The sequence below is a fragment of the Heteronotia binoei genome, chromosome 8 (genome assembly GCF_032191835.1).
Source record: "Heteronotia binoei isolate CCM8104 ecotype False Entrance Well chromosome 8, APGP_CSIRO_Hbin_v1, whole genome shotgun sequence".
NCBI classification, from domain to species: Eukaryota; Metazoa; Chordata; class Lepidosauria; order Squamata; family Gekkonidae; genus Heteronotia; species Heteronotia binoei.
In genome coordinates this window covers 107,367,634-107,383,321 of record NC_083230.1, presented here as the reverse complement: position 1 = coordinate 107,383,321, position 15,688 = coordinate 107,367,634, and the positions used below count along the sequence as shown (strand labels likewise).

Genomic DNA, 15,688 nt, shown 5'->3' with positions numbered 1-15,688 from the left:
GCATAGCTGGATGAGTGAATTCAGGGGTAAGTACAATCCACAAGATGGCGTCCAAATATAAATCTGCATATTCCCAGGAGGCACATTAAAATTCACATGCAGTTTTAATTGGATCCATAGCTTTCAGGGCTTACTTTGCTAAGTTTGGATTCTCTCCCCTTTGAATGGGATTTGCAAGCCAACTGAAATCAGTATTCAGGCAGAAGAACATTTGGTAGCTGCTTCAGGGGCTCCTCCCAAAATATATCATAGATTTGTTTTCCTGAACAGCAGAAGGGGAAGCAAGTGGGCTGGATCCTCCAATCTGCAGTTCAGAAACCATGTTTGGTGAAGTGACTCCTCCCCATATATATAATCAACTTTCTGTTCTGAACAGTGGGTGCTGGATTCTATCCTTTGGTGAATGGAGCAAGTGGGCCAGATCCCCCAGGCTCACGAATCTTTTCTGCATTCTTTTTTCTCCAGCATTCGTTTCCCACCCTTGAAAAGTTTGTTTTCTGCTGGTGGGAAGAGAGCATGGAAAAGATCCATGACCATCGCCACCTTCTGCTGGCAGGTTGCAGTATGGGGCAGATCTGTGCTGCCTCTTTCTCAGCAGTAGCCCTTTGCACACACACACAAAATGATATTTCTCAGGGTTCGATAACTCTTGGGAACAGAGTTGGAGAGGACTGAACTCGGAGAGCAAAGGCAGTAAAAAAAATTGCTTCCATAATCTCATCGCTGAAGGGTTGCATCCAACTTGGAGTGTTTTTTTAAATGTTTTGAATAATGCATAATATCAATAATTATACAGTTATGCAAACTGTTGCTGCTGAAAATGTGAAAAAGAAGGTTTTTACGGGTACATTTAGAGCTGGGTAAATGTAACCTATATTGGGACAGTGGATGGTTGTAACATCTATTGGGGCGGTGGATCGTGCTCTTTTTTTTGTAAATCATAAAAGTCTTCTGTCAATTTCCGACATGAGTATTTGCTGTCTAGAAAGGTTGAAATTATTGTTTTATGCATTGTAAAAATTGGCAATACGCTCATCGGCCTAAGATACTGACTGTACAATGTTCCTATTTCTCCATGCCACGGTATAGTCCTCCTGGCTTGTCCCAAACCAACAGTTATTTTTTTCTTTTTGGTGGTATGAAAAAAACCAGTGCCCAAGGATCAAAATAACAACTCTCCATATAATAATTCTCAAATTTGCTCATTAAGATTTTGGAGTTGACCACCTATGCAAACTCCAGTCCCCATATTGATAGTCTTTTACCCTTCTGAAAATGGCCTTCTAAACCAGGGATGTCAAACTCATTTGTTATGAGGGCCGGATCTGACATAAATGAGACCTTGTTGGGCCGGGCCAGGCCATATTGAGCCGGGCCTTGTGTGTACCTATTTAAGATTAGGTAGCAGAGATATAAATTTTATAAAGAACACAGACAAGCACAAGTATTTTTAAAAGAAACTTAAAACATGCTTAAAACACTAGCACTCATTGCTTAAAGATGTTTTCTTTCTATGTCTCCCATGGGATCCAGGGAACTGGGCAAAGGAAGCTCTGCCTCTTTCCTTCCTTCCCTAGGGGAATGGGGGGTGGCAGGCGAGGGGCCAATGGAAGGAAGAGAGACTTTGCTCAGTGGCTCTGCTGTGTGATTGAGAGAGCCTGGCAAAGCAAGCTCTGCCTTCCCCCCTTCCTACGCCAGAGAGGAGCCTCAGCCAATGGAGAAAATAAAGGTCTTGCTCTGTAGCTCCTGTGCGATTGAGCAAGCCTTGCAAAGCAAGCTGTTATGCAGAAGGAAGCAAGATATAGAGAGAAGGAAGCAGATGACACCCAGTTGCTTGGGGGCCTGATAGGAGCCCTCTGGGGGCCTGATTCGGCCGCCAAACTGCATGTTTGACACCCCTGTTCTAAACAGTTCTAATCTTCTAAGCCAGTTGACTTCCATGAACTTTGACAGAGGAAACTCTGCTTAGCACTCAACACTTAGATCCCCAAGGAAATGATTCCAGCTGTTCTAGGGGCTACCATATTTTGGAAAGCAAAAAAAGAGGGCGTATTTTCTGACTACTTCAAACAAGTGATCACTATGACAGATCTCATTTTAAATACCCCTACTGTTTAAACTGTGATAATATTCCTAACTTTCCAACCCCAAAAGAAGACATTTTCATCACTTTAAAAAAAAAAAGAGCCCAAAAGAGGATGGATACCAAAAAAAAGAGGACATCTGGTAGCCATAAGCTGTTCTATTCTGTGGCCAGTTCCCCTAATGGGTAACAACCCCATTGCATTAACAACCCTTTTACATTCTTTGAAACTGATAATGTGTATGGCTTTTTTTTATTGGTACTTTATCTGTATTATTCGTATTTATTTAAAAAAAATCCAAAATGCCTGTTTGCGATATGAGTTGCTTAGTGGCCCAGGTTGTAGGCATTGTTCCCTCTAAGCTGAGTTAGCATGAACTAGCTCACAGATTTTTAGCCTCCAGCTCACACCTTTTTGTCTTAGCTCAGGAAGGATGACCCCGAGCACACTGATTGATGCAGGAGCTCACAACTTTAATGCCAGGAGCTCACAAAGTAGAATTGTTGCTCACAAGACTCTGCAGCTTAGAGGGAACATTGGTTGTAGGTTGTTCTAATTTGGCCTTACTAGGGTTTTTTTTTTAATGTACAATTTTGCTAAGCATGAGAGGAAATATGAACTGCTGCACTAATTAGAAAACTATTGAAGTAGAGGCTATATTTACAGTGTCGTCTTTCAAATCTAGCCGTGCTGTAAACTGATGTTTGCTGTATGCTCCTCCTGATTTGAAATAGATGAAAGAGAATGAACCTTTAATCATCATGGTTCACACTATGATTGAGAACTCGGCGCTAAGACCACAACTGTACCATCAAGTAAGGTCTTGGATAGTGAATGAAATTGCTTTTCTTATCATCTGCAAATTTTTCCCCCCTCTCAGTGACAGTTTTGGTTGTCCCCACCCCTCCAGTTTACCCATAACATCAGTGTTCCTCCTATTTGTTTTGGAAAAACCACAAGTCATCCGTGCTTTATAAAAACGCTGCAATGTCGTTAGCATGGCTTTGCTGAACGTTACTTGTCATTGACTATTGAGTGTACTCCTTTTGGATAAATTTTTCTGTTCTGGACTATTTGGCAAGCTGCTATTGTCCGCAGGGAGAATCCAGTCGATTTGTTTGTTTTTTTAAAAAAAATGCCAACAAGCTTCCAACATGTGTCTTAGCATGGATTGATGCAATTCATTCACCCCACCCTACCTTGAAACGTCTTTATTTTGGCTTAACATAAAAGCATGCCAGCCGTGTTTACCTTGTCATTTCTGGCAGCTTCTCATTTTAGGTATGGAGTTACTAATTGGTGTAGGTTCTTAGACAGCTTTATTTATTTATTTCCCCCCTTTTTAAAGCCCTTGGGAGTTTAAAAGGATTGAATAAATTTTGATCCGGGGCCTCTAGCTCAGGGGTGGCCAAACTGCGGCTCGGGAGACACATGTAGCTCTTTGTGTGGCCCTTGAAGCCCCAACCACCCCACTGGCTGGCTTGGAAAAGGCTTTTCTCTCTTTAAGTTACTTCTCCAAGCCAAGCCAGCTGGAGGCTTGGAGAATGCATTTAAAGTTGCTTTCTTTCTACATCTCCCTCCCCTATCTATTTCCTTTCCTTTCCTTTCCTTTCCTTTCCTTTCCTTTCCTTTCCTTTCCTTTCCTTTCCTTTCCTTTCCTTTCCTTTCCTTTCCTTTCCTTTCCTTTCCTTTCCTTTCCTTTCCTTTCCATCTTGTGGATCTCAAATATCTGATGTTCATGTCTTGCAGCTCTCAAACATCTGATGTTTATTCTATGTGGCTCTTACGTTAAGCAAGATTGGCCACCCCTGCTCTAGATCCTAAGGGCAGCGTGTTCCAAAAGTCACAGCAAGCAAAGTCAGTATCAAGTCATGATGAAAATGTTCTGAGGGGAAATATGCTGAATGGAAATATAACATCCATGTGACTAGAATGCCACTGGCGAAGTATCACGCAGATACCAACAGATACGACCGTATTATCAAATAATCTGATTTTTCATAATAGCAGTGGGTTGGATCATTCCTAGAATTCTATCGGCATTGGAGGGGCAATATTCAACAATTCTTTCCTCCTGCATCAGCCCCCAACGACCCCCCAAAAATGCTGCTTTTGGGGGACAGAGGACCCCAGGAGTACCTGGGCGGGGGGGGGGGGAGAATCAGAGCTCTCCCACTAGGGGAACTGACAAAAATCATCCTCCCTTCTTTCACCCACGAAAACATGAGATCCAAACCACTGCATCCATATGTTATAGGCTCCGGTGCTGTGGCTCCCAACAACAAGTAGCCTTGACTACTGCATTAAGTTGCCGACTCTCAGCCTTGGTGAATGGTCTTTTTTTATCCTTCAATGACCACAGGATACAAACGTTGGCAGAGGCAGCTTCGGTCATCGCAGCTACAGTGGGAGAAGCTGCGCCCGCCAACGGTTTGCCCGCTAAGCAGCTGTTAAAGGCTCTGAAGACTTGGTGGTCCTGCCAAGAGCGGCTTCAGAATTGCACAGCAGAGAGAACAGTGCAGTGCCTCATCCAAGTAGGAAGCGTGCTCTGTGCCTTCACGAATTTTGCTCAAACATGTGCTTTGTTAACTTTTTAAGTTAACATTCTTTTCCCTCCTCTTGTCCTTCCCATCACAAATTGTTTTTTGCATAAGTTCGGGGGTGGGGGAGAGAGAGAAACAGCATGAAATCTTCTCAAAATGAAGAAAAAAACATATTGGGTTCCTTGGCTGTCGCTTGGCTGAGACTAGGAAATGCATCAGTCGGTTCCAGCCAAATTTGTTTCCCATCTTCTTTGCCAAGGGAAAATAAAATCTCTAAGAAGAGTTGTGTAAGTTGGAACAAGAAACATAAAATGCCCTTTACATAGATAGAGAGAGCTTTTGGTCGTTTTGTGTAGCTATTTGATTATTTGTGTCTGGCTTTTCATCAGGATCAAAGGAATAGAATTACGTTTCATCATGTACACTAGGTTAGCCCCATGGTTGATTCAGTTTGGGAGGGGATGAAACTGCTTTGCTTAATACTTTCCAGCAAATCTTTTGAGGGGCATGCATTTGCATGACAGCACTGGTGTGTGTGGGGGAGTTCTTGCAACTTTTTGTGTGTGTGCTACATAGAGGAGGACAACAGCAAGCTATCTCTGCCCCCTCTTTTCTAGAATGCCCAATAGGGTTACCAGATCCAGGTTGGGAAATACCTGGAGATTTTGGGGGTGGCGCCTGAGGAGGGTTGGTTTTGGGGAGAGGAGGTACTTCAGTGAGGCATAATTTTTATTTATTTAGTCTGCCCTTCCCCGTAATGGGCTCAGGGCGGATCACAAGCACGATAAAACAATGGAACAGTAAACGCCAACAATAAAATCATAAAACAATCAACAAACAATCAAATTATGCAGCATGAATGGTACAGCGTGTGTTATAGGTTACAATACAGGTATCCTAGGTGTCATAGATGTCATAGTTGCAGGCCCGATATCTAGCAGTCTGAGTAGGAAGGTCTGCTAAATGATGTTAGCAATAAGGTAAGGACGCCTGCCTGCATCAGCCAAAAGCCTGGCGGAACAGTTCCGTTTTGCAGGCTCTACAGAATGGTAGTAAATCCAGTAGGGCCTGAATCTCCATAGGGAGCTGATCCCACCAGGTTGGGGCCAGGGCCAAAAAGACCACAGAGTCCACCTTCGCAAGCAGCCATTTTCTCCAGTTGAACCAGTCTCTTTCTTGGACATCAGTTGTAATCCCAGGAGATCTCTATCTACCACCTGGAGGTTGGCAACCCTAGGTCACCACGAATCAGTTGTTACTCGACAAAACACATTCTCTTTCTCCCCTCCCACCCCCCCCCCCCCAAAAAAAAATCAGATTGTAAGGAAAGTGGCTTCTACCATACCTTCTTCATTTAATAGAATATGTAAATGCTAATTTGGAGAAGGATATCTCTGGCCTTTTCCAGTTCATAAAACTCCACCCTGACTCACCAACCCTTATTCTGAAACATTCCCATCTGATTTAAAATAGCTGGAAATACCTTACGAATCATTCACAGTGACAGCTGAAGAAAGAAATGGAAACTGGTGTGAAGGGCAGGTCTACACTCAGACCAGCTGGTGTCTTATATTAACGAAAAGTTCTTTTTCCTTCCATCTGTCCACACATAATACCTCCGTCTTTGCAGGCCCAAAGCTTGCTTTTGGTTTAGGAAGTTTTGATGCTCTTATTGATTGGTGCAGGAGGGCATTTAAAAACTTCATTTATGAATTCAAGATGTTTCTTTGGGTGGCACTGCAAAACTAAAAAATAAATCTGCAGGCAACCATTGGGAATACCATATGATGCATGGAAGCTCAAGCCTGATGGTGAACTCAATATGAGTAGTCATGACCAGGGCTTTTTTTTGTAGCAGGAACTCCTTTGCATATTAGGCCACATACCCGTGATGTAGCCAGTCCTCCAAGAGCTTACAGGGCTCTTAGTACAGGGCCTACTATAAGCTCCAGGAGGATTGGCTACATCAGGGGTGTTGGCTTAATATGCAAAGGAGGTCCTGCTACAAAAATAGCCTTGGTGATCCCACAACTACTTGGGTCTGGGGAAACAAGCTAGAGCCCCCAGACCTCACAGACAGCCACTACACTGTGCTTGATCTTAGCCAAAAGGCTGAGAAGCCATGTGAGAACGATCTGATTGTGACATCAGTCACCCCATTGATTGCCATGATTGATCAGATCTGGGTAACAAGGCAGGTGTCCCCTTCCTCCCTTGCCAGTCCATACGCATCCCTCCCAAAGCTCCAAGCTCAGTGAGAGGGGGCGACCCTCCCAGATAGGACCATACAATTCTTCAAGGATAAAGGACCGCTACTATTTATTTAATACATTCATATCCCACCTTTCTCCCCAGTTAGGATGAAACGCAGCTTGCATCATTCTTTGCTCCTTCATTTTATACTCCCAACAACCCTGTGAGGTTGGTTAGGCTGAGAGCATGTGGCTGGCCTGAGGTCACTCGGAGAGCTTCCATTATATGAGTGGGGATTCAAACCTGTGTCTTCCAGATTCTAGTCTGGCACTCTTAACTACTGTGCCACACGGGCTCTTTGGGACTTGTCCATCAGATTTCACTTTGGAGACTTCTAAACCCCAAAAGAACTATATTTCTGATATATTTCTGTTGATTTTTTTAAAATGTTGTACCTGTGAAAGGAAAATACATTTTAAAAATCTAGTTATGACACTAAAATTCTGTGAAAGAGATGATGGGCTCTTCCTCTATCCATCCTATATTTTCTGTTTTTCACTACCCATTTTTCACTGTGTCTTCTTTCACTGACCAATCAAAACATTTCATGAAAGAAGCTCAAAAAAGAGTGTGTGTTTTGGTAGTTGCTTAGCAAGTTAGCTCCCCACATCTGTTGTTGCTGGATAAGAAGATGGTGAGCTAGTGAGAAGGACAGCTGAACTTATTCAAAGCCAGCCAGTTAATCCCACAGTCTTCCTATTAGAGTCTGTATGCCATTTCAGATTGGGGTGTGATGAGATGCATGTAGCTGGACAAGACGGATGTTGCTGCTCCATATTTGCAACGACTTGAGGCTTTCCACACAGTCCACACCCAGAGATGAAGAAGACGATGACATTGGATTTATATCCCGCCCTCCACTCTGAATCTTAGAGTCTCAGAGCAGCTCACAATCTCCTTTGTCTTCCTCCCCCACAACAGACACCCTGTGAGGTGGGTGGGGCTGAGAAGGCTCTCCCAGAAGCTGCCTTTTCAAGGACAAGCACTGCGAGAGCTATGGCTGACCCAAGGCCATTCCAGCAACTGCAAGTGGAGGAGTGGGGAATCAAACCCGGTTCTCCCAGATAAGAGTCCATGCACTTAACCACTGTTGTGAAGAAGAGAAGCAGGATGTTTTATACCCTGCCCTTCACTACCAGAAGGAGTCTCGAAGTGGCTTACCATCACCTTCCCTTTCTCTCCCCACAACAGATACCTGTGAGGTAGATGGGGCTGAGAGAACTGTGACTGGCCCAAGGTCACCCATGCTATATGTGAAGGAGTGGGGAATGAAACCCAGTTCTCCAGATTACAGTCAGCCACTCAGAACCACTATACCAAACTGGCTGTCCCTTGAAGTTGCTCAAACACTTCCAGTGGCCACTGACTTCCATCGGTTTTTTGAGTTCTTGAAGCTTAAACTCCACTCCAAACATGCATCCAAAATCAAAAGCATATGATGCTTATTATTAAAGCCAGCCAAATAACAATATGCAATTATTCAAGTCTCCAAAAGTCTTTGATCTACGACTGGTTTTTACATTTTTCAACTGGGCACGTCCATTTTCCCTTCTCAGAAGACCAAAGGCACCAGCTTCACCCAGCAATGTTTTGTTTATCCGGACCTACAAGCTACATGGGATACAAACAAGAATCCTTAGGATCGTGGCCTGAAACATTTTTTTAACCGCTGCCCTCCCCCTTTTTGGTTTAACATCCATCCTGCTAAAGAGATCTGATGAACCTGAAAGCTTGCACTGTTCAGTTGTTTTTGGTTGCTCTCAAAAAAAAAGTATTACATCACTTTTTAAAAAAACTTTTAACAATTTTATTTTAAAAATCAGATTCAGAAATACCATCAAAGCCAAACTTGGCATACAGAATATCAAAAACCAACATTAAAATCACAATACATATTAGTGCCAAGCCAGTAGACTATGCGCATCTGATCCAAAATTGCCAGATGAAAAATATTCCAGAAAAGGCGTCCGTTTGACTAAAAGAGTTGAGCTGTGGCAGGGTCTCATCTTCCCAGCAATGTTGTATGTGATTTTGTCTGAAATGAAATATTTCCAGCATTTGCCTAACCAAACAGCCAGTGAAGGAGATGATTTCTGCCTCTAATTCGATGCTATTGCATACTTTGCAGCAGTCAGCAACAAAGATATCAACTCCCTCTTTGACTCTGGAATCCTAAAATTTTCCCAAAAATTTAAAAGACAAATTCTAAGGGCAGGGGACTCCTAACACCCTAACGTCACTTTTCTTACTGGATTTTTTCTTGGACCATTGTGGCTACCTGCAGCCCCTAACCTGTTTTGGAAACACATGTGTATATGTATTGGGTACAAAGATCCATGCAGGTGCAAAGACAGTTATAGCGCTGGAGTTCAGAACATCCTCATGGCTAAAATTCTGTTTCTGGAGCACCTGGGAGAGCCAGTTTGGTGTAGTGGTTAAGTGCGTGGACTCTTATCTGGGAGAACCGGGTTTGATTCCCCACTCCTCCACTTACAGCTGCTGGAATGGCCTTGAGTTGGCCATAGCTCTCTCAGAGTTGTCCTTGAAAGGGCAGCTGCTGTGAGAGCCCTCTCAGCCCCACCCACCTCACAGGGTGTCTGTTGTGGGAGGAGAAGATATAGGCGATTGTAAGCCACTCTGAGTCTCTGATTCAGAGAGAAGGGCGGAGTATAAATCTGCAGTCTTCTTGTATACAGCTACATCAGAGATGGAGGCTCTTGTATTGCAGCGCAAGTTTGGGTAGGCAGTGGTGTCTGTAGGGCACTGAGTGGCACCGCTCCTTCTGAGTCATCAGCTTAAATTGAAAAAGCCAACATTGAACTGAATTAGTAGAAGAGAGCAAGACTCCAGGAGCCCCTTAAGGACTGACAACATTTGTGGAAGGGGTGTGCTGTTGGGAGTCACTGCTCACTTCTTCAGACAGACTTTTGAACTGAATTATCGGCATTTTCTCTCAAATACAGTTTGAAATGCACCGTTTCTCCTGCTGCCTGCACCTTTGGAGGTTAAAAGGATGGAAGCCTTCACCCCCCTGTCTTTCGGTCAAAGTCCTATATGTCTGAGCGCTTTCTCCTTGATCCCTCAGTCATCCCCGACAGTCTTTGACAAACTGTCTTGCAGGCTTTCAAACAGTTTGGCAGCTAATTGTAGTTACAGCAGTAGCAGGGCTTTCTTGGTAGCAGGAGCTCCTTTCCATATTAGGCCACCCACCCCTGATGCAGCCAATCCTCCTGGAGCTTACAATAGGCCCTGTACGTGAGGGTGATCTGGCTGTGACATCTGTCACCCCATTGATCGCCAGGGTTGATTTGGCTGATCTGGCTGGCTAGGCGGGTGTCCCCTACCTCCCTCACCACTCCACGTGCATCCCTCCTGAACCTGCGTGCTCGGTGGAAAAGGACGACCATCCCAGATAGAAGGAGTGTACCGTTCTTTGGTCAAGGATATACAATAGGTCCTGTATGAAGAGCCCTGTAAGTTCTTGGAGGATTGGCTACATCAGGAGTGTGTGGCCTAATATGCAAAGGAGTTCTTGCTACAAAAAAAGCCGTGAGTAGCCCTGATTGTCCTTTGAAGGTGTCCAGTGGGTACATGTGGAAGAGACGGTGTGGTCTTTCTGCTAAAATAGATCAGTTGCTCCTGGTTTTCCATCTTTGGGCAGTCCTTGCTCGTTACAGAGGATTCTGGGACAAATTGTAGGTCAACCTGGCTGGGCCTTGTTGGGTCCTTGTCTATTTTAGATGTGCACCCAGTTACAGGTGAGGTGTGAGTACATCCCGAAGCACGCTGCGCTCTGCATGACAAGAAAAATCAGTAGAGTCAGGCCAGCTGTCGTGGGCTCGTTCAGGCAAGCACGTCTGCCATTATTGATCTTCCATCTAAAGCATCCCTGGTAACCTTCCAAGAAACCCCACCCAGACTTGCGCAGAACGCAGTTTGAAAACTACCAAGATAGATGATTGCCTCTTAGACCTTTGATTAGTTCTTGGCACCTTTACAGTCTTCTATATATGCATTGCTTTTTTCAGTCCACGGTGTTGGCAAAAATAGTAGCGTTATGTGACCCTAGGCATCTTCTCAGTTTTAGACGATGGCTTCTGCAGTCCTAATTATGTAGCGCCATCCTCTTTGGAGCTACGCCACTGAAGAAAAGGTTGGGCAGGGCATATCAATTTTTAAAACTTAACCACCATTTTTTAAAAATAAACATACCATGTATCATCATCTGAGGAAGGCAGGTGGAATGCTGGGGTGGGTTGAGGTCTAATTTAGGTTTAAAAGCAAGCCATTTGGGGAAAATTTCAGCATTGTTTCAGTCCCCATTAAAAGTCTGATCTGGGCACTTAAGCATCTTAAAGAATGTACACCAGGGGTCCCCAGATTGCCTACTGACACCTTTCCTTGTACCCACCAGATATTTTTAGAAAGCGGGTAGGGCCAGGTGGGGCTTTTGCCAAGCAAGGTTTCTGATCGGCCCATGGAGATTTGATTAGCTGTTCAGTTTTTTAAAACATTGTTTTTGCAGCAGTGCCTCCCAGCACAAGGATCTATGCTGTGGCAGCCATTTTGTGGCTGGCTTCGCCTCCTGTGCCAGCCATTTTGTGGCAGCTTCCACCCCCACCCCGTGTCAGAATTCCAAAGGTGCCCACAGGCTCAAAAAGATTGGGGACCCCTGATGTACACATTCATGTTGAAATGCTTTAAAATAAATGCATTTACTTGTCTTCTTACTGTTGTGACCTGGGTCGGGTTTACGTTGGCCATGTTTGAGCATCTATTTTTTCTTTAAAAAAAAAAAGATATTTCCATTCTTCAATTCTTTCTCCTACCAAGATGGAATCTGTAATAAAGATTCAAGTGGGGTTTTAAAAAAAACCCGAGCAAGCCCAGCTTAGATACCAAACTCTCTAGACCGTACCAAATTAAAAAACGTGCAACCTTCATGACGTGCAAAGGTGCTGTGGCTTTTTCACCCTCCGGTGTTCATTTTCCATTCAATGTTCATTTCAACGAAAGGTTACTCAATGTGGCTTTAATACACCGCTCATATTTTCGGATTGCCACCCTGGTGCATTTGCATGAGGCCGCACCTTGAAACGAGACACTTTAAAATATATATATTCTGGAGATCGGATTCTGTGGTTGGAATGCTTGTATGGCTGACTCTGCCTCATCCTCACATTTGAAGTCCTCCCCTTAAAACCAGAGAGAAGCCTTTCTCTGCGCATGCCTGTGAAGGTGGAAAGGAGCTTAAGCGTTGAATAAATACGCCTTAATGCCAGTGAAGCGTCAAATGCTTGTCTCCGTAGCCAGAGCAGATGCAGCATTCCCAATTTCGTAACCATGGTTTTGGGAGTAGGAGCATGCCATGGTCTTGCCAGGTTTTATTCGCCTCCCTGCCTCCCCTCCTCGTGTTTGCTTTCACCGTGGTGTAGTGTCGTGTCTTCATTGGCTCTGATCGTAGCTTAACGCTCAATAGATTTTCTCGCAATTGTGGTTCGCAAGTCCTGGGCGGTGGTGGTGGTGGTGGTTTTTTCACAATACGGTTACCTAAACAGTCATTTTTAGCCCTTATGCTACATCATGGTTAAAGTTTCACGCAGAAGAGCAAGATTCAAATCCAGCAGCCTAAGCTTTCGAGAGTCAAAGCTCCATTCGTCAAGTATCCAACAAAGGCAGCTTTGACTTTCGGAAGCTTACCTGGAAATCTCATTGGTTGCTGCTGGACTTTGAATCTTGATCATCATGGTTAAAGCAAACCACGGCTGGGGAGAGGACAAGAGTGTGCAATTCTACAGCAGGCTCTCGATCTCCTAACCATGCTTAAAAGATGGGGGAGGATGTTGTAAGGGGTCCAGTGTCTGATTTGTTAGTGTACAGGGAAATTAATAAGCTCAAATGGACATCTGTATAAACCCAATCAGATTTTTTTTTTAAGTGCCCAGCCAGTAATGTAAAAGAAGGTGGCGGTAAAATAAGCTAATGTTCTTGGTATTTTCTTGTCTTCAAGACTGCAAGTGGACGTTTACATTAAACCGCCAAATAGAATGGCAGTTCTAACCTTGACAGAGAAGCAGTTAGTGACTGCAGTTAACAGTGGGGATATATTGTGGACAATCGGATTAGAGAATCTCAGGTGCCTAGCTTTTAGGTATCCGGTTGTATTTTTTCCAACCTGAGGGGGATGAGGGGAAGCAACCTTTAATCATTCACTGTTTGAATTATCTGGTTTCCCTTCCCTACAGCCTCTCTCATCAGCATACTCTTGTGTGAATGTTACTTACCCTTTATTCAAATTCCTGCACACATGGACTTAAACTGTGCATCACCCTGACTGTTTGCATAAAGGAACAGTAGTGCAGATCGGGCTCTTTTTCTAGCAGGAGCTCCTCTGTATATTAGGCCACGCCCCCCTGATGTAGCCAATCCTCCAAGAGCTTAGAGGGCTCTTAGTACAGTGCCTACTGTAAGCTCCAGGAGGATTGGTTACATCAGGGGGCGTGGCCTAATATGCAGAGGAGCTCCTGCTAGAAAAAGAGCCCTACGTGTGTTGGGAAACCTTGTTTTCAGAAAAGAAAGCTGAGAGAGTTGTAGTGGAATAACTAAACTTGCATGCTGTAGGAGCGTGCATTTGTGGTTTTCAGAATTGTTAAGTCTTTAGCAAGAAAGTGTTTTTAGTTTCTGGGGTGGTAGATGAGGTAAAAGCAGAATTGGGGGTTCCACACGGAAAATTCTCACCTTGGAATTTATTCCTTCTTCTTTAATGGCATTATATAAAGTAAGTCAGATGACGATCCAGGTTTTATCCACTCCTTTAATTGGATGTCTTGATAGTCTAATTGGACTGTTGTCAAAATTCAAGAATCCATTCGGAGGGAAGAATTTTGAATATCTCAAATGGAAGTAATGCCAGCCTCAGCTTTGATGAAATTTTAATAGCAAGAGTACAGGCCACGTCTGTATTCTTTTCCGCCTTCTGACATCCATATTCGGCATTCTGTTAGGAAGCAGGATTGACGTGGTGTGTGCTGATTAAACGTACCCAGGCCTATTATGTGCTTAACATTCAATTGGAAGTAATTTATGCTTAATTAAATGTTAACTTTAGGATGAACAGTGTTCTGCGTGATTCCGGAGAATTTGTTTGATGGTTGTGTTCTTCCTCATTATAGCTGTCACAAGATGAATGTCGGGGTACTTTGTACAAATACAGATCGGAAGAATTGGATATTGATGTAAGTAGTGTAAGCCGGCTGTGTGCCAGAATGGTATGCTTGTGGGCTGTTCTGATTTCAGCAGACATGTTTTACCCGTGTAGAAACAGGAGTATGCCATCTGGATCTTAGTTTTTCTCTCTGACTTTCTGAAACAGTTAAGAATTGTCTCTGTTGGAAAGACTATCTAAAATTTACTGTGTCAACCTCTGCAAGCTCAGAGACAATGTCATTATGGTTAAAGCGGCTTGCCATATAAAAGCAAAATACTTGATTTTGTTGTTGTTGACCATCTTGTACTTTGTTTACCAGCAGCACACAAAATTTAGCACTTTAGGAAGATTGGGATTACTCTTCGTTCTTTTTCAGATATTTCCAGTGTCTAGGTCATCCTACCCCGGCCATCAAGAACACTGTTGTACAATACAAAGAGAGTTATAACCCAGAGGGAACACAGTCTATGCTAGACAAAGTGACCCATTCTCTTAGCTCTCAAAATCAGCTATTGCAAATTAGGCCACCATTAGGGGCAGTTGGCCCACTAGGCAAACTAGGCGGTTGCCTAGGAGGGGGTGCCGGATGGGGCTCCCCCCAGTACCCAAGACAACCACCTAGTTTACCTCTCTCCCCCTGCCGCTGCCACCAGCCCCCTCCCTTCCACCGCACTTCCCTCCCCCCCCCCCCAACTCACTGCAACTGGCTTTGAGGCAACTGGGCATTTTTTGATGCTAGCGCTGGAGGAGGCTTTGCTCACCCTCACTTCCGGTTCCAGAAAGGAGGGAGGAGAAGTCTCCTCCTGCGCTGGCTTCAAAAAACGTTCGGCTGCCATGAAGCTGGTGGAGCCTGGCCTCATTGTGGTGAGCTTCGGGAGGGAGTACACACATGTGCGGCGGAGGGAGGGTAGGGGGCACCAGGCAGTGGCCACCACATTGATGGGGTGGAGGAAACATTCAGCCAAATATTTCAACACGAAACCATGTTCGTTGTATTGCCATCAGCGTCTTCTGATGCATGTGTTAGCAGGACAAATTCTGTGAAATAAATATGCATGGCCACATCACACACAGTGGGGGGTGCAATTTCTGCATCTCTAAGTTGAACGTGGACATAGACGCCTGGCACTTTCTGTGTGCTGTAGCCTCACCTTTCCTGCACCCACCTGAGAGATTACGCATTGAATGTGAGCCCCTGTCCCTGTTTTATAGTAGGGCAGACCCCCCCAGCCTTACTGGATCAAGCAGAAAGGATATCCAGTAAGTCTTCTCAGGAGATAGTTTCAGGTAGGTAGCTTTGCTGGTCTGCAGTAAAAGAGTAATCTTAGAATCCAGTAGCACCTAAAAAACCAACAGAATTTCCAGGGCATCAGCCTTTGAGAATCAAAGTGCCTTTCATCATGTATCAGTTTGGAGTCTGACAGAGGACGCTCTGAAAGCCTTTTTAAAAAATTATTTTGGGTGTTTTTTGCAGTGTGTGTGCTAGGGTTGCCAATCCCCAGGTGGGGGCAGAGGATCCCCTGGTTTGGAGGTCCTCCCCTCGCTTCAGGGTCAACAGAAAGTGAGGGGGAGGGGATGTCTGCTGGTCACTTCATTATTCC

At 44.4% G+C, this 15,688-nt stretch overlaps 1 protein-coding gene across 24 annotated transcripts in view; it reads left to right on the top strand.

Annotated features, from left to right (window-relative positions):
• The window catches only part of PLEKHA5 (pleckstrin homology domain containing A5), a 342,905-nt gene that overhangs the window by 300,932 nt on the left and 26,285 nt on the right, over nucleotides 1-15,688 (top strand). For 12 of the 24 annotated variants that reach the window (XM_060245858.1, XM_060245860.1, XM_060245852.1 and 9 more), the window contains one exon: nucleotides 14,053-14,115. In XM_060245858.1, the coding sequence (XP_060101841.1) occupies nucleotides 14,053-14,115 (63 nt within the window). Of the gene's footprint in view, nucleotides 1-2,769; nucleotides 2,900-14,052; nucleotides 14,116-15,688 lie in introns of those variants that run through there. The other 12 variants (XR_009555758.1, XM_060245845.1, XM_060245844.1 and 9 more) reach the window with 2 other exon arrangements.